The following is a 27,495-nucleotide window of genomic DNA, read 5'->3' as shown; positions in this document are numbered from 1 at the left end:
ATTTAAAAAAAGAAAAGCTGTTCAGCTGAAGTACATAAAATTTATATACTCCACAATGACACATATTAAGGATTTTTCACAGATATGACAGAATAGTACTGCATGTGTGCTTCCCCAGCTAAGTAAGATATCTACTTGTCAGTGAGAAGCACTGAAATCATAGGGTACTCACTTCATTTTAAGTCAGTCAAGCTTATTTTATAGGAAAAGTGTAAGTATTTGAGAGAATAGGATCAAATATACTACAAATCCATTATTTAAGTATACAGTGTTTTGTTCAGGGAAATATTAATACTGAATAATAAATTAAAATTCAGGTCAAAGACACACTCCTGAGAAAAAACATCGAGAACAGAAGAATTTCTTTTGCATCATATAGTGAAAGCCCGAGGCACTTATTTTAGTCTTCAGGAGTTCTCCAAGAAATGAAATAAAATATTTTTCACTACTGAATGTTTTTCTTTTTTCTGTCTTTTTTTCAAAGTATTTTTCCAGAATTTGTGAAGCATCTCTCCTCCTGCAGGATCTGGTGACATGAGAAAGGAGCTCTAAATCATGTATGAAAGCTGCCAAAATGTTCCCTTCTTAGCAAGATCTGTTCATCAAGATGAGCTGATTTGTTGAGACAGTAAACCCCTCCAGTTCTGCCAAATATAGCAAGTACATCTGGCAGAAAACACCTCATATGGAGCCAAGAATACCAGTAAACATTTGGTCTTCCAAGGAATCTAATGAAAAGCCAAGGGGAAACATGGAGACAACAAAGCTACCGGTAGCACTTATACACTGAAAACTAACATGCCCACCACCAAACCATCAATTATATTTACAAGCTAGTTATTAGCATTGAGTCACACAATTATCCTTCACTAAAATATCAATAAAAGTATTTTCTCCAGCAGCCTTCTATTTCCCACTTACTAAAATCTTTGTTTATCAATTATTTCTTTTATTTCATTTCTTAATTTTCATCTACTAACTTTAATAATTTCAACATTATATAATGAAAATAAATAACAATATTCAATTCCAAGAACCAGCAGAAGTTACAGATAGGCGACGACTAAGAATATGTATTCTAAAGCAAGCATTTAACCTACCTTAACTCCATCTGGCTTTTTCAGTAAACTCTTGGCTGCTGTAAAACGAGACAAGTAATTTCAGTGTCAGATGGTTACTATGGAGGTCAATCAGCTGTTGCAGCAAATCCCCATTTGCCTCCCAGCTGCAGATACATTTTCAGTTTTTATTTCCTCCTTTTGTTGTTCCGAGTATAGGAAATAAATGCTGAAAATAATTAAACTACAAACACTTCAGATTATCGTACATCTCTTCTTCCACTGATTATAGCTGCTGGTTAACTGTACTTATAAAATGAGAAACCCAGGAGCTTTGCTTGGTGGCATACAGGAAAACAGTTGCATCTGGTATCAATTTGAGAGTGCCACAAAAGTACCCAATATCACACCAACAGAATACCTTAGGAGCAGAGAGAGATACATTACTGTCTATTTTATTTAATGAAAAGTGAACTGGGTTTTTAAAAAAAGCACCTCTGGCTTTGGATCACTGAGAATTTTCCACCATAAAGCATCCGCTCCCCATGTGATAGCCTGAGAAGTCACACATATGAAAGAACAACCTGCTAGTGGCAGGAACTGATGACAAACCATGATTTTATTCAAAGGTTTGTCAAGCTTTAAATTCTGTCACTTCAAATGGCAGCAAGAATCTGGCCAAATTATTCCAATTTACTAAACTGGGAGGGCTAATGTGCAAGAAATGACACCACAGACCAGAACCTGCAAGCATTTACAGCAGAAAAGCACCATTAGTGATCTACCAAATTCAAGTATACTATTCACAAAAGTCTAAATGCTCGATGACTCTAAGATTTGTTAGATAAGCCTGCCATCTTTTGTTTTACTGTTGTTTGTGACCCAATTTTCCTACCAGAAGGTACATCAAAGCTTATATTGAAACTCCTCTTTTACATACACAGTTTCACTCAGAAGTAGGAGCCTTTTTGGAAAAGAAAAGCTCCAGTTAGCAATCCAGCATATCCAAAAGGAGGCAGAGCTGGCAATGAGCTCCCATCAGTATTGGTGTCCTTCTCTTAAAAACAAAACAAACTAAAACCCAAACTGAACAAACAGAAAGAAATGATCGGATCTTGCTAGACTGAAGCTATTCAAACAAGTTGAGGATTTTGAAGTTAATGAGTTATCCGGCTTAAAGCTGAAGTTAATTTGCATATTTGTGTCATACACTGGCTACATCTGCATCAAGTGCACATTTAGCTCTGTGCAGAGAACAGAAAATGAAAAATCACCTACAAAACTGTAAAGAAATAACTGATGTCTATTACTGAGTTATTTAAATTAAAAAAAAAAAAAAAAAAAAAAAAGCCTGGAAAATGCCATCAGGCAAATGCACTGTGTTAGCTACGGACATCAGCTATTAGACTGATGTTATAACTTTCATAAGGCCCATGATTTCCAATTAAAATTAACAAATATTTAATTTACCAGCATTATGCAACAGAGACAGTGCATGGTTTTATTTACAGAAACACATGAATTGTCATTTTTAAAAAAGTGTCTTACATGATTTGGAGGGGACAGGGTACACACTTCTGTAATGTGTGCTTATAGGACCTCATAGAACAATGCCTTACATTTTATACCACAGCAAACATTCCAGGCACTCCAGAAATTCATTTAGGAAAAGCAAAGGGGAGGAGCTATTTCTTGAACTTTAGGTCAAAAAAATCCAGAAGTTCTTCACTTTCAAAGCCTGTTTTCTATCATTAGAGCTTATAAAAATGTGAGAAAAACGTACATTAACTATTACAGGCTGCTGCTCCTAACAAACTAGGCCCTTGGGCTACAGCTGTGCATAAAACCTCTGAGTTCTTTCAATGCTAAACCAACATTACAGATCATATGTTAAGAAAAAAAAAGAAAGAAAGAAAAAAAAAGCCAGTAAACTGTAGGCACTAATAGCAGTAACTACAAGTATAGTGTTTATGGCATTGCCAGCATGTCCTTTGAAATGTGCCCAGTAAGCAGTATGGATTATTATGCAGTATTTTACATTACAGGACACATTTCATACTCAACTTCCTTTGCAATTGTTTTTTGTCTTGGAATGTGTATATACATATATATATAAATATTTTAATGCATCTTTCTCTAAGCACAGATACTGCATACAAATCAAGTATTTAAAGAATTTGCAGTAGCGAAGCAATTAGCATGTTCTAAAATAAGCCCACAATGAAAGATTTCTTGCAACTACAAGAATTAGCTATAAATAAAACCTACGGCAGTGCTAATAAGCCAAAAAGCAGACTAAAGAGAAATGGCACTGTGACAACATGAAGAAATTAAAGTGATTTACAGCAAACAGCAATTTTGAAGAGAAAAAAGATGTTCCTTTCACGTGCTGAGGGTCTTACCTCACAAGGAATATACATTCCACATAAAAGGAAGAAAGAAAAAGGAAAATAAAACACTTTTACAACCACATTGTTATGGACAAATGACCTTCAAAAGCATGCTTTGCGATGAATTACAATGAATAAACAACTTGAAAAACAAAACTTCATCAAGGGATAATATGGATCACTGTAGTATAAAACAGAAAGGATGGGTGAAAAAAAAATCAAGAAAAAAAAGCCAAAATCCTGTTTGCTTTTCATGCCAAAATCGTATTTTTAAAATGACTTCAGCTTTTTTTCCCTTTATGAAAGTTGAAATTGACCCTTCCATACACAGACACGGTTATGAAAAGTGATGAGAAATGATGTATTTGGCATTTTAAAATAATTCATTTCTACAAAATATGCAGCCTACAGCATTAACTTGAAAATAAAATGATACTGACAATTCATTAAGCCACAACCCTGTAAAATTTACATAGATGAAATCTTCTGTGTTACACGTGTATATTAAATACTGCAAACTAAGAATGAGAATGTGCATTTCAAGTGCTGTGCAAATTGAACAAACTGCTTCTGCATTCATCATTATTTAATTCATTGTGAATGATTCTGTGCTTATTATTATTCAAAATATGCCCAAAGCACTATCATGCTTTTGTCTATAAATTCATTTCTGTTTCACAGTTGCATTATAGAGTAGGAAGATTGTAATATTACTGACTTTCGAATTTGGCATTTTTTTTTTAACTATGCACTTAAGATCTCAAATGGTAAAATGAAAAATTCAGCGGAGTATCATACTTCCAGCCACAGTGCTGATGAGGACAATTCTAACTCTATTAACAGTAAACATATTTTTCTTTGGCTATTAAAATTTATTTTGTATAAAGATCTAAACCTTCAGGTACCCTCAACTATAGAATTATTTCATATAGAGGAAACATTTCTTGTTTTATTAAACTAGGCAATGGAAGAGAGGGAAAACAAGGACTAACTTTAATCCATTTCTTACTTCTTAGAAAAGTAATGAAGAAGGAACGTGCGTGTTTTTCTGCTTTTGCTTTAAAACAAAATGCAATAAAATCTTTGAATGAGATTTGAGATACAGAAAAATAAATGACTATTTTAACTGTTGTTTGACCATACTTACTCATATGGAACTACACGCATTATTTTTGATTTTCCTCCACCAAAGTAAAACGGGAAAATTCTGTCTGTCTTTCAAAAGATAACATTAAAAATACAAAAAGACACATTCTACTTAAAAAGTACACCATCGATGCCTGCTAAAATTGATTCTATTTTGTTCAAATAGCTTAACTTCCTTGTTTGTTTCTGCTAAGGAAAAAAACTTACGACATATCATGTTTATATGTTCTTGAAAAACAAAGATCTTTACATGCCAATAAATCCTAATTATATCTTAGACATCATCACAGACATCAAAACATAAAGACCATATGAGCCTGGAGCTCAGTTAACATACCTGAGAAATTTCTGGTAGCCAGCATAGTTGTCAAAATGGCCCCCTGTGTAGACATACATTTTTTCAAATTAGTAACATACTTATTTGAAGTACTGAATGAGAACACGACAGGAAAAAAGTACACGTGGTAAATCACACAACCTGCTTAATTACATAAACTGTTTAACCCTGAAAAAATGGATTGGCTATGCATTACCTGTCATGAACTGTAATTCAATCTTAATTACACGTCTACTATCAATCCTGGAAATCCATTATTAATTGTAAGTTTGTAACGCCCAGGCTGCAAGTACTCACAGGCACAGTAACCTGAAGCATAATATATAGTTGAACACGAAACAGACTTCACTCTTTTTTTTTGATTATTCTTTTTGTAGGTAGAGAAGTTGATTTGTAATGAACTAATCAGAAAATTTCACATTTGCAAAGTTACCCTGCATATGCAGAAGAATGATAACCTGGAAGAACAACCCTAGGAATTATCCCTCAACAAGTAGTTGTTAATATGCATACAGGAAGATGATACTGTTATTTTGAATCCAACAAAATTACACAGTACACATTTTACAATTTCTTTCTTAAAACAATCTTATGTGATATGTTAGAAAAGTGATTAAATTTGGAAAAAAAAAGCTGTATCAATTTCAGCATTACATAATTTACAATGTTCAGTATCACAGCTCACATGAAAATATAATGTTCTCTTCTGTTAAAAATGAAGATCCTCATACTCAATAGCTGCTCATCCATCCAACAGTTCTTATTACAGTAACATTCAAGAAAAATTCCCTTGCGACCATTTATTTCATAGATGGACTACCAGCCAAATTATATTTTTATCTTTCCAAAACTATCTACTCGTCCTTGCAGTTGTTTTCATTTTTACCTTTAGTTTTCTTCTTGCGTTGAATTTCTTCAAGCAATCTACCGTCTCCTGTCTGTGCATCATAGAGGCAACAGTGGAACGTTGCTAGAGAAATTAAGAAAAGAATTAATTTAAATGCACCCAAACACAGTTTTTCATGTACTCTACAACATATATGTCTGTTGACCTATATGGTCCAATACTTAAGTTTCCAATTTCTGCCCTGTGTAATTCCTTTCTGCAAGCTTCTACACATTGAGGAAATCTCCAAATCAACAAAAAAGAATGTCTCTTTTTACCTAGCATTTACCAGATGTAAAGTCCTCTTGAAATAAGTTATTTTTTCACAATTTCCTTAGTAAGGACTAAGAAAAACACAGAATCTTAAAAGTTTGGATTACACAGTACAAACAAAAGATAATATGCTAAATATGAAAATTTTTGAAACTATGTTTTAGAACAAGAAGGTAGATTTTCTTTAACATTAGTGATACTAGAGGAGGCACAGAAGCAGGAAATACCTCAGAGAAAGTTCAGCAGCACCTACACTTTCCATGTAACCCAACTTACTTTGAACCATGTAAAGACCAGAAAATGCAGCCTACTAAAACAAACAGAGCTGAGGAACAGTTCTGTATATCTCAGTGGGACTTTCAAAGCATCAGCCCAGGTCATTTGTAAAGTCAAAGCCTAGACTGCACTGAGAACTGGAAAGAGGTTCTGAATCCAGTAATACAAAGGCAGCTTCTGCTAACAGTAATCTAATTCAGCAAGTCCACTAACTTCCCACTTTTCAATTTCATCATCATAGTTATAAGAAAAAAGATGTAAAACATTATGCAACTGAAAAATTACTTTCTTGTACATCTTTTCTTTTCCTTGGGAACTTAAAATCATGCCTTAATTATGGCAGTGAAATTCTACATCATGAATCCAAGGCAAAGAAGTTTGCAACTGCAAAATTTCTTGTCACAGGCTGATGTACCTGTATAATTACAATTTTACACTCTACTACTTTAATAACTGCAATGTAACAGCATAAGTAAGAACAAAAATTACCCTCCGAACACCTTCAGGAGATGCTAAAGTATTCCATAAGGTGATTTGTCTTTCAAATTATTTTGTTAAATATGTGAAAGTTACTTACACAGATCCATGGATGCTTCAGTGCTTCTGAAGCTGTGATACGTTTTGCAGGGTTGATGGTAAGCATTTTATTGATAAGGTCTTTTGCTTCAGGGGTCACTGTATCCCATTCTGGTGAGGGAAACTTAAGAAAAATATGTATATGTGTAGTATCTTGTATGCTCACAATACAAATTTATATAAAGACATTAACTGACAACAGGTCAGTGATATTAACAGCTAGTTTTAAGTTAAAAAACACTTTTCCACAATCAGAAAAGATTGGATTACCCCGATTCATATACAGTGTTTTTCTCCTTCACTGTTTTGGTTTTTTTAATTTGGTTCAGATGCAGAAAATTTATGGATTTACAATATTATGATGACAATTGATATTCATAGGATGAAATATCATTAGCAGACATAAAGGAGATTCCAGTCAGCTGTGACGAATATGATCATAAAGCATCTCAAAGAGTCCTAATCTCACTTTGAATTAAGACAAAAATATTAATCATTATTATTCAAACTCTTTGTTTGCTTTCTTTCAATGTTAATATTAATGCCAATTGTATAGCTATGGTATAGAAATGAAATTAGTGTTAAGGATTTAACACCTCCTTGCTCAGCAAAATATTTACACATGCACTCAAAATATTTGCTCAAATGCAAATGGAATGAAAAAATGGGTACGTCTTAAACTGCTGTTGCGAACAGAACACCTTGAGCACATCATTTTCAGTAATAAAAATGTTTATTCTTACATTATAAGAATTTGATATAATCTAGATGCAGTACATCACAGTATGTATTAAGTATGTACAATACAGCTGCACAATTTAGTCTCTGTACTGTGTGACTCATGACATGCAATACAAAAAAAAAAAAGATTACAATATAAATCTGACTTTTCACTCTAGGAGACTCCTACATAGAGGTAAAATTATAAATAATTCAGAAGACAGAGCATGGTACGTACATCATAAGCACCAGCCTTTATCTGCTGGTAAAGTCTGTGCTGGTCTTCATCCCAGAAAGGAGGATAACCCACCAGGAGGATATACAGAATGACACCTGCAGAAATCATAGTAGTAATTAAGTAATTGCAAGGGATAAACTAACAAACTAATAAAACCCCCAAAACCAAAGAAATTCATTTTGTACCTGATAACCATGTGAAACTAATGGCTCAAAAGAAGGATCCCAACTACTGAAAAACACTTCCTATTCATGCTGGGGATTAGAGTAAGCATAGGGTTCATGGCACAACCTCCCACAGAGTGTGAGCAAGAATGTGTATCTGACAAAAAATCAGATTTGTTAAACTAAGAATATCTAGTTTGCTGGAGAAATAGATTTGTACTTTTCAAAGCTCACGAAAGTTCTATGAAAATAACACTTCTGGTGTTATCACGTTATCTGTACTGCTGTCTATAATACTACAACTAATGTCAGGCAAAGAAAACTTGGGCAACTCAATTTACCTCTATAAATATATGGTTGATAGGAAATAAAGAAGTTCACCTGCTAGTTTTACAGGGATGATTCATTATGACTAAAGAAAAATGCTTTCATAATACAACCAAATAAGTGTGGGTAGAAGTACAAGAAAGAAACTCATCATTTGTTCTCACATAGGTAGCAATCCCTTTGCTGGTACTATAAATTACACTGTTTGAAGAACTGGGTGATAAAGAAATTGCTCTCTACTCCACTTAACAAAACCATTGGTCTCAGACTTCAAAACTGCAGTTACAACATCTCGATTTCTTCTAAAAATTAATATTGAATTTTAACTAATACCTATTTTCTGATGTGGAATATAAGGTATTCTGGATGTCATCCTTCCCTTAATGTACTTTACAGTTGACTGAATACTGTCTTTCAGAATAATTCCTTACCGCATGCCCACATATCCACAGGTTTTCCATATGGATCTTTCCGTAAAACTTCTGGAGAAAGGTATCCTGGAGTGCCAGCAAAGCCTGTCACAAGGCAAGGAAAGTACTCTCAAAAACTGTATGTGCTCCACAAAAAGCAAGTCATTTTCATGTTATCCAAGAACACACAGGATCTCCGCAAACTATCTAGCAATAAGTACTTCATCTTAAACTTTCCATTCTATGGCAAACTGCCTAAAAGTAACAGTAGCAGAAATACTTATGCAGACCTAGCCCATTCCCTTTTTGCCACCATCTCTACGTGCCTACAGACAAGAGGACAGCAAAAAGCCAGCTGGTTACCCATCTACCCTAACACTGCAGATTCAACAGTTGTGTCAAGGGTCTGGTGACAATGCAACAGTGGAAGACTCCCAGAAAGATTTCCAGATAGCTGAAAAAATTTCACTCATGACTTGTCCATTACCATAAACTGTAGAAAGACAATCAGTAGTAAGGTGCAAATACATCTGCTCAGGTTCGAAGTAAAAAAAAAAAAGTTAGTGGAGCAGGGAAAACATGGGAAACACAGAGTGATCCCCTTGGAGATATCAACTAAAAGACAGCAAATGCATTCTACGCTTGCCCAAAACTATGAACACTGTTTCCGAGTTTTGTTTTTGTTTGTTTGTTGTTTTTAATTCCTACCCTAATCTAGTCTATTTTAAACTAGCGCCAAATTATACAAATTATTTTTGTAAACATGACTCACTCGGGACTTCCGAGTCCATCTTCTGTCAGCTGTGAAGACTATTTTCAAACATAAAGTGCTACTTCTGGTGACATTTATGGGCAACTGATTAACAAAACAGAGGGGCACTTAAGCTATACTACTGCAGCTATAAGGAATATTTTAAAAGCCTTGTTCAAACCTACACGAGGGTTGATTTCTGAGAAAACAACATATAATGCTAAATTTAGAAAAGCTCACATATGGAGCAATTTCTCATTTACAAGAAAAAGAGAGAGTACAAATACTGTTCTAATTTCCTTTTATAGAAGCAGAAACTCAAATCAGCCAGGGCCAGACTGTGGCAAAGTAAATGCTCAGAAATGCATTAGATTAGATTTCTTGAGAGCACAACTGGTTATTGCTCTGCATGAAGACAGACAACTTAGGCTTCAGTCTTCTTACAGCCTTTGCTGTTCATACTCCGCAAAACTACTTCTAAGATTGTTTCACTGAACCACTCAATTCCTTGAAGAGATGAAGCCTGTGGAAACTCCTCACAAAAGTTCACAAAAACTGTCTCCAAAGTCATCTACCCTTTACAATTTGGATGTTCTTTCTTTATTCTTCAGCAGCAGTACGGTCTTCAATTAGGAGAAATAAAAAATGAAGGTTTAAATGTAGTCATTTCTCAGGATACTGTAATTGGTAAAACCTTCATGATCCATAAAACGCTCTGTACTGTTTCAGTTAGTATATTTGCTCTTGTAAGTATTGTTGTCCAAAATATATGCTTGGAAATACTTGGAAGGTGAGAATTTGAAAATTCACCCATTATTTCTGAAAGACCAGAATGTATTCCACAAGATTTGTGCTGAACAGAGGATAAGCAATGAAACTTATGAAAGATGGTGATAAGCTGTGAAGTAGACAGCTACAGAAAAAGGAAGCCTCTGCCCTGCAGCTGGCAATCATGTTAGGGTGTGAAGAGGAAATGAACAAACACACTGTGTGTACTCTACTCAGAATGTATCTAATAGTTTAATGAAAAATAGGCGTGCATTTTTCAGTATCCTGATGTGAGAACCATGGATCCCAAAGTACTATCATACAGGAAACACAGTTTAAGCTCCTTTGAGAAGCTACTGAATTCATGTTCTAATTAGCTTTAAATAGAGTGGTTTCATAATTTTTCCTGGAAGCAGGGCTCTACATTAATATTTTGGTTCATTTTAAATGTAAAGTTGTATTGATGTTCAATCTTACCATAGGTCCACAAACATTATCATACATCACTTGGAACTAAACATTATAGTGAAAATACAGTAACTAGCTAACTTTGTCTCTTGATGAGGTTACAGAATGAGTTTACACATATCAGAAATAACAAGTCAGAAATAAATCCTAATAAATGTGAGCGTATTTTTCAGAAAACTATTGCTAACAGTAGTAATCAACTTAGCTAAAAAAAAAAAGGAACTTGTAAACCTGGAAAGTGTGACTGTATATTATCCAGTAAAGGCTGTGTACTACTATTCTCACGTGATGTTAAATAAGTATTCAGAGGCCCAAGATAAATGCTGTGCTGTGTCTTGTTCAGTGGTGCATACATACATGAGACGGCATGTTCCTCAACCTAAATAGCTTACAATCTCAAAAACCTCTTCAAAGATTACATACATACGTCATAAATGGTCAGAATGTCTTGAGTCAAACATGCACTGGAGGCTAAGTATAATCCCATAAATTAAATTTAAACTAACAAAGAGTAAGTTGTATCTTAAAAACAGAGAAAGAGATTACTGCACTAAGACCTGCCCTATGCTTTCATCACCCTCTTGCTAAACTTATGGCCTCAGTGCCACTCATGCAAGCGTGCCAAAATAAACTAGTAGAATAAATTATGCCAGTTTAAACAGTTAAAGCTGTACATCTTTGCTAACGTAACTCCCTTTGACTCAAGAATAAACATTCAAATGAGTAGCCTGGTGAGAAGATATGAAAAATGAGGCAGCAAGGGGCAAGAACAAGCCTCTGAGAGCAAACACAGGGCAGTAGCCTTCACTTCCTGCACAGCTGGATCTAAAAGAGTAACTGTATACAATTCAAATTTAATGCAGCTACTACAAAAAAAAATCAGTGGAGCCACTCAAATGAACAATGGGTTGCATATTTCAGTTCTAGCTTCAGGGCAAGCTGAAGACAAGATGTAGCTGGGACTAAATCTAGCTACCAATGAGTCAACTTCAGCCCCTTGACAGACTTGAGCGAGACTTGCCTGTTACACTGAGCAAGTGGAGCCTGCCACTTTCCCAGCACACTTAACACCTGCTAACAGGGTGGGGTGTTTCCACTAAACAGATGAGCAGTTTCTACAAACAGTCATGAAACAGGTTTGCTCTATAAACATGTGAACTGTGAAAGCATCCCCAGAGTATCCAAGCACACAGACTTCTGGCTGGTTTCCTACTGATTGCACATCCATGCTTTAAGCAAAGTAACTATCACGCCACAGGACTACATGTACACAAACATAAAAAGAGAAAAAAGAAAAAAAAAAGAAAGAAAGAAAGAAAGAAACCCTGATGCTGAGCTATAATTAGAATCAGACCATGCTATGAGTCACTAAGTGCTGCAGAATCCACTGGAAAGCAGAAAAAAACACTCTGGAAGAAAGAGAAAGTTCAGCACATCAGAGTTCATGTTTTTGTCTCATTAAAGCAGTTATAAGAAGATTAAAGAAGGCACTCAGAACATTACTGAAAGCTTCTGCAGTTCTATAACAGGTACAGACTTCATTCATTTTATCAAATATTACAAATAAAACACTATTTTTTTGTCACTATTCCCTTCTTCCAGCCTCTCTGTTCCTTACATACACATTTTGAAGACATTCAGCTCACTCTCTACCAAACTCAGCATAAAGACCTCATGATGCTAAGTCTGAAACAATCACTTCAGATGCACCAACTAACCAATAAATAAAGTGCAAGATTTTACAGGAGCTGCAATCTCATGTGCACTGTCTGCATTCATATAGATGGAACATCTAGAGAAAATAGTTCTGAAGTTCATTCTGCTCAATTTTTCTTGAAAGGCTTCCTGTTTTCCAGATGTTTTCATCATTTTAACAACTTATTTGTATTTTGAATTCTCTCTATTCAACTCCTTCTGCTAGTCTATTCATTAATGTGCAAGAATAATCTCCACTCTCTTTTGTGGATTACTGAAATCCATTTATATAAAGGCTGGGATTTAAAACAGCAGGCTAGCTTATAAAGCTACCAACATATGTCCAACGGTACTGTCTGTGCATGCACATGTGGATGCATCCTTAGATTTCAAACTCTCAATCTCTCAACACACCGCTTGCACAAAATCCTTTGTGCTTTTATTCTAAGCTTTGATAGCAAGCTCGTGATCGCTTTGTTCAATTTTAAGCTGTACTTTTAGCTGCTGTAAATGATAATATGTAGCTGCCACAAATACTTTATTGTTTTTTTTCTTTCTTAGATAGAAAATGACTTCAAGCTTGTGCTTCCCATCTGTTGAAACAGGGTGGTATTTGAGATTGAGGAAATATATTTGGACATTTCCTGTTATTTAAGATGACCAATATTAAATTTTCCTACACTATTTCCTTGGGCATCTGTGAACTGTAACAAATGATCTATAATAAGCGTTTTTAAAAAATCATTTTTAAAAAACAGAGAAAGGAAATACTTTAGTGGGACTAGAGAGAACTGTGTAATACTGAACTCACTACTCCATCCTTTTTTCAGATCCTGAAGCAGAGCTTTGTATATTCCAAGTATTGACTCTGGAGATCTAGTTTAAACAAAGTTGCCATCTCCAGGAGAGAAGAAACCCTCCAATCCTAGTGCTTCCTGAACTGCACTGAGGCATACTCAAAAGTACACTCTTTTGCTGGTTATATATACATGCAGAGCTTGTTTACACATTCCAATACATCTTTGTCACCTTTGCCATCAAGGAAGTACACTCTCAATTCCTCTCAGATCAAGATTATGTTTTCAAAAGTGCCACAGTAGCAGAGAAACTAGTTTCAGCTTCAAAAGATACGTGTGAGCTATGGACAGACAACCTTTCCCAGCCACTCTTAACCATTCTCTCCTTTCCTGGATTTATGGTGCCCATGGTCTCCCATATGAGATGCTTCTATATTAGCAGTTGAACATTCTTTATAAGCTAGTTTATTTTGAACTAAGTAGGTCAAATAAAGTTTTGTGAACAGTTTTACTAGCAGGTCTGAAGGGGCAGTCACCCCTAGGACAGCAACATAAGCAGCTGAGACAGATAACTTGGACTGTTACAGCAACATGTGGATTAATGTCCAAAGTAAAATTTTCAGGTATTTCCAATGAACAAACAGCTGTTCAGATAACATGTTTTGACTTCTGGATGAAGGAATGGAATGTTCCAATGTTTCTGCACTGGAACTATCAAGATAAATATTTTACTAATAGTTCTTTTCAGGGGGGTCATTTTACTTCCTGTAGAATGCAGATGGAGTAATTTTTAGGTACAAAGACTGCATCTTTTGTCTGTCCTGCTATTTAGAATACCTCTGAGCCCTGAGTTAAAGATAAGTTAGACATCCCACTCCTAAACAGTGTGACAAGGATATAAATAGGCTTATTATATTGAAAAACTACTAATTTTTAGTGCTTGACAGACAAGACCTGGGTGATAGAGAACTTAGGAGGAGAAGTTAAATAATTAGCAATATATATAGATAGCAACAATTTATGTTTAGCCAGTATCCATATGTTTTGTTAAGTGTCAGGAACCTGAAGTACTCAGCCAACGAGGAACCAGTGGAGGAAAAGATAAGCATCAAGCCATAGGGCATTAAGTTGTAACACTCTCTCTGCAGGTGCACTCCTGCTTGCAGGGCGCTCGCCATTGCTATTGCGAATAAAATCTGCTTTTATCAGATACCACCCTGATAAATTATTTGGATATTTCCAACATGGGCAGCTCTACTCAACAGTATTAACCTGCAGCCTTATTCCTCAGTTACATGAGAGACTAAATCAGTATCTGCCACCTCCTTCCCAGCCACTGTGCTTGTATTTCATTTCCACAGATACAAAAGTGAAAGTGAGAAAGAAGGGAATTGTGTGAACCTATGTTCTAATCAAACTTACAGGCAGACGAAAGCCAGGGCAAGCCAGGAGTTAGTAAATCTAAGTTTCAGAGTTGAGGAATGTCAAAGACGCTCTGTGCCAACAGAAGAGACTTCTGCCAATTCATTTTATGCAGCAGAGATTTTATGCAGCAAAGATGATTTAGCTTTGCCAATGAAGAAAAGGTTATGAGGCTGAGCCTCTTCTTGCCTAATCAAGATCTTTTATATGGAAATTTAGCCACACGTCATTTTTGAAGCTTTTTCTTTTTCTCTTTTCTTCTCTCTCTCTCTCCTGGTTTTTTTGTTGTTGTAGTTTGTTTGTTTGTTTGTTTTTAACAAACATTGTTTATTTGTTTGTTTTTTAATAAACAAAGTCTGCTACCAAGCTCTCCTGAATTCAGTGAGAATTACAGAAAACATTCTTCCTGAAGAAAAAGATCTAAAGTTTACCTTGGTGTAGAGCTTGAACTATGAACAAAATATCCTTATAAGCTACATACCAAGTCGTCACACAGCTATATATTTTACTCTGAGTGAGGAGCTAGCAGGTTTGGTTTAGTGGCAACACTAAATAAATATTAAGACAAATAAAAAATAGGTACTTACCAAACCAAGCCTGTTGTTCCCCTTGGACTTCTATAGCCAATCCAAAGTCTGCCAGTTTTACTGCTGCTCCCTTGGATTTGCTAGCTAAAAGTAAGTTCTCAGGCTTTATTTGGAAAGAGAAAAAAAAATTGAGATTAAAAACCAGGTAAATATAATTTAGAGAGTTTTTTCCCTTTTTTTTGTTTTTGTTTTGTTAAGGTGGTCTGGAAAAGAAGAAATACTTTAGAGGAGTGAAAAAGAAAAAAACAAAACAAAACAAAAAAACCACCATGCATTTTCTCCATAAAACCTAGAAACTGTACTTTCCACTCTTACTGCGGAAGAATCACTAGGTCTGTAAACTGCCATCATGATCCAATATGACAGCAGGAGTACAGACAAAAAGTGAAAATCTCCTGGAGAAGTACATAGGCTAGAACTGTCACATGGCACTGTGATAACTGTTTGTTTGATAGGACAATTCAGAGAGCCCTAAGAACTGACTATATGGAAAAAGCTGCTGAAAAGCCCCAAAGCCCACATATCCTTTGATTTGCAGTCTGACCTACACAGTTAGTAGAATTGGGCATTTCTAACTATAGACTGTATGTTTCACATGACAACTTAACAATAGCAGCCACAATTTCATATTTGTATTCAGAGGGCAGGTGTATTTGCAGTGCACATCTTTCTACAACAAAACAGCACGCCCACATTTGTGCTCACTGAGAGCCTACCACAGATAACAATTTAAGTCTGGAGAAGTTCCCACTTTGCTTTTTTAGGGCATGTTGGTCACATCTGAAATCAAATGCTTTAGTATACCTACACGGTTAAAAGTAAAAGACTTGATAACAGCGGTGTCATTCTAGCCTTCATGAAGTATCCTTTGAATGTCAGTCAGCAAAAAGGCGTCGAATGTTAATCATCCAAAGATGACTAATTTTTTTTAACCTTACGAAATACTGTAGAATTCAACAGAACATTTCAGAAAACTGACTGCTATTTTATTTTCTTGACATTTCTTTTTTCTTTCCATCCATTATTTAAAAATTCTTTTATCAGCACTGCTTTAAGCAATGCCACAATGCTTATCATTTAATCATACTAATTTAAACATATAGTCATGCACGTTCTTGCAGGTTCTCTTATCATAGTGAGAGAAGTTTACAGTAATTACTTCCTAAAGCAATAGATGATCCTATGTGGTTACGATCTTCAGCAGTCCAAAAGCAGTGCAATGTCTCATTCTCTTGGTTGAAAGAGAACTACCGATCTACCAAGCCCTCGTAAGTGGGAACATAAGATTCCATTTGAAATAGTAGTTTTGTGTTCTTTGCTGTTGGTTATTTATTTATTCCACAATACTCCTTTATCTGCAAAAGTGCTCTACTAGAAATATCACCTCCATGGTTGAATATTTTTCAACAGAAGATGAAGCAGATTTACTCCTATGCCACAGACAACAGCCTTTTGAGGAATGTTGTGTGAGACTATACCCTTAAACAACACACAGCTGTCACTTCTGGATGATGAGAGACATACCAGAAAATTATCATGCATGAACTTGGAATGACTGCAAGGACTTGGAAAATGTTAACAGCCCGGTCTGGGCCATGCAGAATCCCGGATGCAATAATGTCACCCTATGTTACTGGGACTGGCTGCAGTCAAGCATGCAGAACAGCAGTGCTAACTACTGAAATTACTTACAAATAAATTAACATGATTTATGCCTTATTTTTTCAAAGGTTTTTATTCTAAGAGATCAAGTACTGTATCTCTGTGTATTTTTCCTGGAATACAATTAAAGTTGAGTTGTTATCCTGTTGTTGCCACTTTTTAAAAACTTTAACTTCCACGGGGAATGCAAGTGGTTTGTAATCACACAGTTCAACAAAAGCAGCTGATTGCCAAGAACTGAAATTCCTTCATGGAAGTGCATTTCTACCATCTGTTAAAGACAGACTGCCACTAGGAGGTCAGTTTATTCCAGACGCAGGATCCACCACCATTCTGACTTACACAAGAGAGAGCAGCAACAAGCAACGTAGCAGTTGTGAGAGGCAAATGCTCCACTCTTTTGCCACCACGTTCTACTTAAGGATGATTAAATGAGATCAGATTGCTCAACTGTTCGAATCTCCTTTATCACTGCTCCCGTCACACACCCCCGGACGTGACATCAAGCAGTTTAAGGATCCATGCCAGGCCATAAACATCTTCTGTGTCTGTTGTTGCTCTGCTCATGGGTCTCTGCATCTTCTTTTCCCTACAGGGGGTTCTGCTGGGATTTTACCACAGTCGTTCATTTCACTCTTCTTTTTTTTCCATTTTGCCAGAAAGGAGCAAGTGAAGAAGGAACGTTCACTGTTTCATGAAGTTTTTGCTTTCAGAAATGAAGCTGGGTACTGCAGTTTGGCAGGAACATGTTTTCCTCATAATGTTTCCAATTCAGCCTGGATTTGCCAGAATCAGAAATCCACACATTTTGCAACAGTGAACAGCGGGATTTAATGCATTTCTGAAGAAAAGGTTATTTCATGTGAGTGCATGAAGGACTCTAGAAAGCATTCCTTAATGTAGCCTGAAAGTCAGTTTACAAGGCTACAATCCACTTCCTTTATTCCTTTTAATGCTAAAAGCATAAAACTGTGTGTGCTGTGAGGACAGGAAACTGTTGGAGCTGCTGGACAGAATGATGTTTTCTCATCTTAACTTGTTCCATGTTATCCAGCTGCCTGCCAACCAAGAGCTACAGCCTGGGTAAGGACTTGCCCATGTTGTACAGCTGTGACCTGGGGAGATCTACAAGTACAAAACAGATCGAAGATTTAGTCTCTCTCTGAAATTTATTACTCTCTAAGCCTTCTGAGCATAACATTTTACGGTCACAGATGAGACAGACCTTTTCAAATTCAAACAATAACTCTAAAAGTTGTTTATTGGGAATTAGAAGGACGGCAATAAGTAAGACAACATTCGGAGTCCAAAATTATTATTAATGATAACTACCAGAACACTCCTATCCTGGGAGGAAATTCCTACTCCATATAACTCATCCAGGAAGGAAAATAAGTGACAGAGAAGCCACACAAGAATTAGTGTGTTCCACTGCTTTAGCCCACATGCCATTTTTCTTCTGTAAAGGATCTGCTATTTCAGATGGTACACTTCCACCTGCTTTCAAATTGAAATCTTCTTTAACTTGGTATCTTGAAGCCCCAGTGTCCAAACGGAGATCTCCTCCTTCTCCACAAGGCTGGTTTACTACTAGCTCTGAGAGACAGACTTGTCACTGACCTTCCCAGTAAAAGAAAACAATGTTTAATGGTTTCTTTCTATGCCAATCTGTTTTAAATACAGGAAGCAACACTCTCCAGCCATTTGGAAATGTACACAGCTAAGAAAGAGGCAACATTCAGCACAGGAGTTTTCTTTCAAAGGCTTCTATCCCAGTGCTAAGTATTCATCAGGTAGGACCATCATGGTGGAAATACCGTAAGAATTCACGCTTTCTAGAGAGGTTCTACAGCACATGCATCCGGAGGAGAGACATTTCCGTGCCAGCAGTCTCACAGCAGCTGGCCTCTTCTCACTAATGTGTGTGAAGTGCAAACTGACAGTGTCGGCATTATGCTGACGAGAGAGAGCTCTGGATGCCCCACAAGCTCTGAAAGATTGTGTATTCAGTAAATACACCAAATGCTTGGAACATAACTGCTGTTTTCCCTGGTACTGAGCAGACGACAGTAGACTCGGATGTCCAAGTTTCGGGGCTCTGCTAGGTATTAGCTTGCTATAGGCAAGCCTTTACAGATTTCCTCCAGTGAGCGCTAGAGGCTCAGCAAAACAACGAAAGCAAAAAGGAAAAGATTTACATTTCCAGATCTCGCGGCTGTGCGTTAGTTTGCTGTTCTCCGCTGCCACACGGCGCACGCCGCCGGGCACAAGCTCCGGCTGGGGAGGGCTGGGCGGGGCAGCAGCACTCACCTTGAGGTCGCGATGGACTACGCCCATCTGATGGCAGTGGAGCACAGCCTCCAGGATCTGCTGAATGCAATGACTGCATGCAAACACCAGGGGCGCGTGTTAGTTCCAAGCGTGCACCGGCCGCCCGCACGCCCGCAGCCAGGCGTCGGGGCGGCGGCGAGGGGCAGGCAGCGGGGGGCCGTGCGGGCCGGGCCGGGGGCGCCGCTCTCCCCCACCGTTCCGCTCCGCTCGGCTCCGCGCGTACCGCCCCGCGCCGCCCGCCGCTCAGAGCACGACGGCCTCAGGCTCCGCCGCGGCGGCACAGGGCCGACCTCCGAGACGTGCCTCCCTTGGCTCGCTCTGCTTACTTTGGACTGTTTTAGTTTAGGTTTCTTGTTCAAAAGCTGAGTTTTCGCAAAAGCGCGTGGATTTGGCCAATTTGGTGAGATCACAGAAAAGATTTGAGCTCTTCTGTACATTTTCCTGTTCATTTACTAACAGCTCTCTCAGAGGCCTTACTAATAGCAGCCGCTGAGGTAGAAAACGTTCGAGGCCAGGTGTTTTAGGTAAATCATTAACTTCTCTCTGTCCAATTTTGCCAGCAATTAGCATCACTTGCCTGAGGGTTTGTCATACTCTAAAGCAGCAGTGTGCGACCGGCTGTTCTGCCACTGCAACCCCGGGCTCAGCACAGAGTGGTGTGTCAATCTGCAAGCTGACATACATCACAGCCAACGTTCACCTCCATGGGCGTGCACAGCGATACACGGACAGCCTCAATAAAGTACCAGACACGTTTCACAGCATGGGACAAATCCAGAGCCGTGGGAAGAGACAAGTTTTTGGCAACCATTCCCCCTTGTGCCATGATGTATATTAGGCCTGTAGACTTGCAAACTGGAAAGAGGCGTCATGCATTATTTGTTGTTCTGGCTGTTTGGAGTGAGTAGGATAGGCAAGGGAACATCGCAGCCAACCCACCCCCTGCCCGGCAGAAAGAAACAAAACTCTTATCCATTTGATGGGCACCAGATACTGACCTTCAGGTCTCTGTGAACTATGCCATTTAGATGACAATGATTAACACTTTCTAGAATCTGCTGTATACAATGACTGCAAAGATACAAGGGCAGAATGGAAGGGAGAACATTTTAAAGGCACATAATCACATTAAATACAAAATAAAACTAAACTTAAAAAAAATTATAAAGAACAAAAACAGTTTTACATCTCCTGACAGATCTTGGTTGTACATTGAACTGGAACAAAACAATGCTAAAAATTGAGATATTTCCAGCTCTAAAACACTAAAAAAAAAAAAAAAGAAGAAGAAGAAGAAGAAAAGAAAGCAAAACCAAAAATAAAATGCAAGAACAAAGTTTAAAGGAACAAACCAAAAAAGACATTTAACATGGAACATAAGACACCTGTTAGACACCTGTTAGAATTACAGAATCGCTAGATTCTATTTTCATTCAGCAGTGTGGAAACTTTCTCCAGCTTCCAAAAACTGCTACTAGAAAAGCAAACTAGAGACAATAAATTATTTGGTGATATCTCTTATGTTTGTTGAACATTTTCACAATGAAGTTAACAAGTGCTGAAGCAAGAATATGTTCAAAAATGAAATGATAAATGGAAAACAAAATGAAACAAAAAAAATCAAAACTAAGGAAAAGCAAGGCATTTCTCATTGTGAATCTAATGGTTTCTTAAAAACTATTACCAGAATAAATAGCTAAGTCATTCCAAAAGGTGGCATGCATTTTCATTTTAAATATTGTCAAGCAATAGTTTAGTAAAGAGTCACTCATGAAATGGAAATCCACATTAAAAATGGAGACAGGCATTTTCTTTTGGCTATTTAAACAAGAGAGGACCTATTTTTCCATGTCCAGGTTTGCAAGTTTTGGCCAGCGTACAATGCCAAAAAGAACAACTAAAATATTCGTCTTTTACAGCACTGCAACTTTTTCAGATGTTTTTCAGCACTACAAGAGCTCATAAGTTTTTTTTTTTTTTTTTTTTTTTTTTTAGAGATATCCTTGTGGCAGAAGTCATTAACTGTATGAAATAAACTGTAGTAATGGGCCAAAGATTTCATTTGGTTCATCCAAAATGTTTTGGCCATGGAATTCAGAAGGAATGGTCATAAATCAGAAACTGGAGTCCAAACCTGAAAACCATTTCTTATGCAAGTAGCTCACAACTCACTGAACTAGACTGCTCATATGAGTAAAGACTACTTGCATGAGTAAGGGCTTGCAGGAGCAGACCAATATTAAAATCCTAGGGTATTTGTCTAAAAAGTCGATTAACTATTTCTAAAGGCATACACGCACTCACAGACATACAGGCACATATGCACTATATATATAAACATATATATACACACAAATATATATATAAATATATATAAAAATAAAGATACACAATAAACAGAAATTTCATTCATTTGATCAAGTTTTACTAAATACATAAATGCATATATATATATCTCCAATATATACATATGCACAGCCCCTTCCAATATGCAATAACTCTAGAACAGAAAAAAAATCACTGCAGTTTTCACTTTAAAATCACAATTATCTTAAAACACACAATGACACCATATAATGGTCTTTGGCATCAATATTATAAACTTTGCCTGAATCACAGCAGGCAAAAATCACTGAAATTTTCTTTACACATAGCATTTCTTCCTCTGCAAGTAAACTACTAATCCTGTTTGCTCTTCTACTGTATGTTCTGCCATGTTTTGTTCTACATTTATATGCTTACAATACTGACGTTTCTACCATTCCCCCAGAAATTAGTCAGAGTATTAAACAGAGAAAGCTTCCTAATATTCTGCCTAACTTCTTGTTTGTTTCTTATTATTATTATTCTAACAGTGTTATTAGGGACAGTTAATGTTTTCCAGTTATCTGCTAAATCCAAATATAAAGAAATAACTGCCTGTTTACCTGTGCTAAATGTATATCAGTGGTAGTATGTGGCTATGAAAGCAGAAAACCACAACTCTACAAATTTAGTCTGAAATAAATTTTCACTGTAAAATTTAGTTGTAGGACATTTTTTCCTTTAAAGAAAGCAATGACCACAAAGTTTTAAATTCATTATTGTGTAGAAATATTTAAGATTTATTATTGTATGAGGGCAACTAGATTCTGAGATGGAAAAATGGCCTGATGTTTTATGCCAGCATGCAAATTATGATAATCTGCCATTTATTCAAGTTTTTCAACAAGCACTTGCAGCAAATTACTAGAAATTTCAAATTTGAGCTCAGACTATGAGATATGCAGTATAATTGCTTATTAATGAAACACAACAAAAAATGTTTAAATATGAAAAGCAAATTAGTACTTCTGGACCTAGAACAAAAATGATATTTAATGCAGTATTCTTTTAAGATCAACACATATTTCAAATTTTAATCAGCAAATATAAGAATCACTGCATCAGATTGCTGAAATGTTATGTCCAGTTTGCAGAAGGGAAAGCTGGACAATGTTTTTAATCCAAATCACTAGTTTCCAAAGATTTATCAAACTGAGATATAATTTGAGCTTTTGCAGATGAGCAGACATCAATACCTCGTGTGTTCATCACCACACAGTCTTGAGCTCAAAACCCCAAACTGTGCCTCTTCATGGGTCTAAGAGAACTCTAGGAGAAATCCAAGTGTCTCTCAGACTCCGCTAGTCTAATTGATGCCAAACACCATGAGATATTTAAGTACCTATGCTGGAATTATTAAAGACAACATCAGAAAAACACACGACTTACCTGGCATCTGCTTCACTGTAATACTCTCTTGCAACTATATCTTCAAACAATTCACCTCCAGTGACTCTGTTAGAAAAAGTAAGATGGGAAAGGAGATTTCAAAAGAGAAGACATGTATCTTAAATGTAGCTTGATAGACAGAAGTCAGAAAGAAATAACTGAAGTATTTGTACAGAAATGAAAGAGGTTTTAACCTGCAAAGTGAAGGGACTAAATTGGTAGGTTGGACAAATTACATTATTACATGAACAGCAGTGGAAGAGCGATCATAACTGGAAAATAAAAACAAAGAACAGCAGTTATTTGGCATATTTCAGTTATGGGTATCAAGAGCAAGCAGTGAAACTACATGAATAGAAGGGAACTGTCCAGCAAGGAAGATTGTGGCTAATGTTCCGAACAGTCCAGAATAAGCTGAGAACTGCAACAAAAATTAGACATAAGAAAGGATACAACAATACTAAAAAGGGAAGAGGATCTTTAAAGCATAGGTTGAAACAGAACAGAGGTCTTACACATGTGCCTAACTGGTTTGGCTTTTGTGCTTTAGTTAGAAAAATAATTTCTGAGTTGGAGGGAGAGTGTCAATAGCAGCAGTGTACCTTTATCAGTTAAATGGCATTTCTTTTCATAAAATGTTTTCAGTTGTCTTTGTCAAGAATGCCTTATGAAATTGCTACTTATAGTAAGTTAGAGGCATTAGTAGTGCAAAAGTATATGAGATAGAGGACAAGTAAAAGAGGGAACTGTGTGTGCTTGTATATTCAGGATTTCACTGTACAACCAATAGTTTAATAGTAGGAAGTGGCTAAAAAGAAAAAGAACATGTGTTGTTATAAATGAAAGATGACAGCCCAGAATGAGTCACCAACAGGATGCTGCCACAGTCTTAGAATGCATTTAAAATAGGATAGCAGGAATATCCCTACAAACAACAGTAAAACCTTTCCTTATATATCATACACAGTTCTGTCACGTTGAGAAATGGGAATTGAAACAGCAGTATGAGTGGAAAATTGCTAATAGGCTATCCATTCACTTACTCATCCTGCCAAAGGAAAGTCAGTTTAGCTTGGCAAAACAATATTTAAGAAGGCTAAAAATAAATACTAAAAACAAAAAGCATAAACCATTCTCTCTATAAAAGATAGTTGTAAGGAGCAGTATTGGTACAACAGTACATGAGCATAATGTGTCTGTGAATAAATACAAGGCTTGAAATCAGGAGAGGTTTAGTAGCAATTGCTGAACTGGCATAATGAAAATGTTTTAGTTAAAGTAGCAGAGACAGCTGCTCTGTTTTTAAGATGAAGATTTATGAGCTTTTAAATAACATCATACATTTGTCTGCCTGTGTTAACTGGACTCAAAGAAACAGGAAGACCTTTCCAGTACTATACTCTTACTCCAGGGGTCATCCTCTTCTCTCAGGTAACTAGCGATAGCACAAGAGGTGATGGTTTTAAGTTGCACCAGGAGAAGTTCAGGCTGGATATTAAGAAAAAATTCTTCTCTGAAAGAGCGGTGAGGTATTGGAACAGGTTGTCCAGAGAAGTGGTGGGCTCACCGTCCCCGGAGGCGTTCAAGAAAAGGGACATGGTTTAGTGGGCAGAGTGGTGATGGGTTGATGGTTGGACTAGATGATCTTAGTGGTCTTTTCCAATGTTAATTATTCTATGATTTTTCTTTTACGGAATGCACTGGAATACTTTCACAGATAAATGCAAATCTTCATATACTTAAGGTGTTGTGCTGAACTGTTGAAAACCAATGCAAACATTGCAAATGCACAGAGTACCCTTGTGCATAGCCTTAAAAAGAGCACCTCTGAGCAGAAAGCACGAGTCAATCTGATTCATGCTTTCCAAAACCTTGATCCTATTGATAGGCCAACATCAATAGTTCCTACATGGATAATCAGTGTTCATATTTCACACCTATTTATGAATGTAGTGAACTTTCATATAGCAGCACACTGTTACCTTAGAACAAAGTTTCAAAGAAAAGGCAGAGTAGGCTATAAGATGCTTAAAGATTAAAATGCTTAAAAATCTAAACAACAATGAATGCCTTTATTGAATTCAACTAAGTCTAATATAATTAGGAAATAAAAAGTGAGTAAACTAGGAATCTTCAGAAACAAAGCATTCATTTGTAACTTGATATACTAACAGTTCCTCATAGATCTGTTACTTAGATGATGACAGAAGTCACCCACTCAACCAGCAACAATCCCTTTCTTTGAAAAAGCTAGTTAAAAACTTGTTTTCATGTTTCTGTTTACATTTGAGTAACATCATTCTTTTTTTGAGTTCACAACTTACTGACTTTGGAAGATAATCACTTTCAGGTAACTATGCTTTTTTGTGCTTTTTTTTTTTTTTTGGCAAAAAGTCTGCAATAAAATCTGGAAGAAGTAAAATAGCAGGTTCTCTAATTCAAACTCTCTTACTTTTTGCCTCCTACCTTCCACAAACTGTCTTTAGTTGCTCTAACACAAAATGCTTAATTGATGCATATTTTGACAGTCTTTGATATCTCTTTTCTGCATATATGTTTCTCTACCACAGTTCTGGTAAACAATAATAATTCTCACTTTGTGATGAATGCAAAACAAAGGATTCTTTGATGTTATTCTTCCCTAAAACAGTCATTTTTGATCCAAGCCAAAAAAAGAAAAGCAAAAGCTTTTGTCATCAAAGCAAGTTTCAGTTGGATAGAACACCAAACTGATGCTTCTTCTTCAGGGGGCTATGCACTCTTATTTGCTGACATGAAACATTTGCTTGGCATTCATAACCATTATTAAAAGATGAAAAAATGAAAGCAAGAACAGAGGAGGGGAATTCAACTGACAAGAAAACAAGCAGTCATGCTATCACTGCTGTCATACATTAAGAATAATTCTCAGAAGACAGCTAAATGGCTATAACAAAGGTAGGTAGTGCGGGGGACTGAGACACCAGAACATACATATATCTTCTGAGACTTTCTGAGAGAAATTCTTCACAGCAGTGTTAGCTACCTTTTCTCATTGAACATGAGCAAGCAATTTGCTCTTCTAGCAAAACTGAAGTCAACTGTATCATACTAAAAACTGTGTCTTCCTTTGCACTGGGCACTCATGAGACCCACACGAGTCCTCCCTTTTGTCATTCACAGTACACAACTGATAATGATGTGTTCTGAATTGAGTGTAAGGGAGGGCAAGCAAGGTGGTTAGAGTTGGAGCATGAACTGTACATGGAGTGACTGAGAGGTCTATTAAAATGAGAAGTCTCAGAAGAGATCTCATTGCTGTCTACACCTCTGTAATGGGTGGGTATGCAGAGACAGCAGGAACGGCAACAGATACAGTGGACCAAGAGAAATGTTAAAAAGATACAAGGAATTTTTTTCTCCTATTTGTTTATTTTTTTTGTGATGCACATATTGCTCAAAGAGGTTGCCAAATTTCCATGTTTGAAGATGTTCCAACTTCAACAAATCCCTGAGAAACCTGATTCAGTTGGACCTGGTTCAAAAAAGGTGGTTAGACTAGATAACCTCTAGGGATTCTTACCAACCTATGTTTTTCACTGATTGTGTAAATAAGAAACACAACCAACATTACCAACAATGTTCTTTTTATACTACGTAACAGTTTAATACGACAGTAGTTTCAAAGCATTTTATTACTTACTAGACATCTTTTTGCAAGGTATTTTTTCCCCTGTATCTACAATTATGAAACATGGTGACTAGTGAAGGACCTGTGTTATCCAGCATGAATATAAACTACACAAACACAAGAGGTCCTTCATGATGAGGTTTTCGTTGCCTAGCAAAGGCCATGACCTGAAATGAAAGTCTGATGTGCTCTTTGGAGAATGAATGGCTCAGTGATAGTGCTCTGTTACCAGTAAGAGCATTGAATTGCCTTACATGGAGAGGTGTGCTGAAATGAGAACTCTTGGAGGTGTTGCTTATCAACAGAAATACTTAGGCTGATCTCTAAAATTAAATTACAAAAGGATATTAAAATAGGACTTGTTTATAGTCTGACTACTACTTCTGTAAAGCACCTTCTTTTCTAGACTAAACTAATTAAAAACTGATATATTGTGCCATTCAGGGAAAAAATGCCTGATATATAGATTTTAGTTACAACACATAAATTAGAAGCAAGCTACCAGTAAAGCTAGATCTTCAATCGTATCCAGACAGGCTATACGCAATATAAATGAGGACTGTAAAGAAGAAGTAAAAAAAATATATACAAAACAAAAAACAGCTAATTTTGATCCTACACTAGAAAGCTACATTAACAACAGCCAACCTATTTTCTCCCCACAGTCACTGAATCATAGAATTGCTCAGGTTGGAAAAGACCTTAAAGATCAACAAGTCCAACCATGACCTAACCATACTACCCTAACTCTAACAACCCTCTGCTAAATCATGTCCCTGAGCACCACATC

General features: G+C 36.6%; 1 protein-coding gene across 23 annotated transcripts in view; it reads right to left on the bottom strand.

The window, feature by feature from the left end:
• The window catches only part of CAMK2D (calcium/calmodulin dependent protein kinase II delta), a 157,722-nt gene that overhangs the window by 37,039 nt on the left and 93,188 nt on the right, over positions 1-27,495 (bottom strand). For 9 of the 23 annotated variants that reach the window (XR_005859129.2, NM_001039300.2, XM_015276279.4 and 6 more), the window contains exons 5-13: positions 23,036-23,101; positions 20,281-20,353; positions 15,290-15,392; positions 8,823-8,906; positions 7,901-7,995; positions 6,944-7,066; positions 5,818-5,901; positions 4,932-4,974; positions 1,101-1,138 (exon numbers count right to left, since the gene is read on the bottom strand). Coding sequence is in view for 22 of the 23 variants with exons in the window: in NM_001039300.2 (NP_001034389.2) it covers positions 1,101-1,138; positions 4,932-4,974; positions 5,818-5,901; positions 6,944-7,066; positions 7,901-7,995; positions 8,823-8,906; positions 15,290-15,392; positions 20,281-20,353; positions 23,036-23,101 (709 nt within the window). In the remaining variant the exon portion in view is untranslated. Of the gene's footprint in view, positions 1-1,100; positions 1,139-4,931; positions 4,975-5,817; positions 5,902-6,943; positions 7,067-7,900; positions 7,996-8,822; positions 8,907-15,289; positions 15,393-19,261; positions 19,335-20,280; positions 20,354-23,035; positions 23,102-27,495 lie in introns of all 23 variants that reach the window. The other 14 variants (XM_015276280.4, XM_015276289.4, XM_015276283.4 and 11 more) reach the window with 3 other exon arrangements.

This window comes from Gallus gallus, chromosome 4 (assembly GCF_016699485.2).
Source record: "Gallus gallus isolate bGalGal1 chromosome 4, bGalGal1.mat.broiler.GRCg7b, whole genome shotgun sequence".
NCBI classification, from domain to species: domain Eukaryota; kingdom Metazoa; phylum Chordata; class Aves; order Galliformes; family Phasianidae; genus Gallus; species Gallus gallus.
The sequence above is the reverse complement of the archived record's forward strand: the minus strand, read 5'-3'. Positions and strand labels throughout refer to the sequence as shown.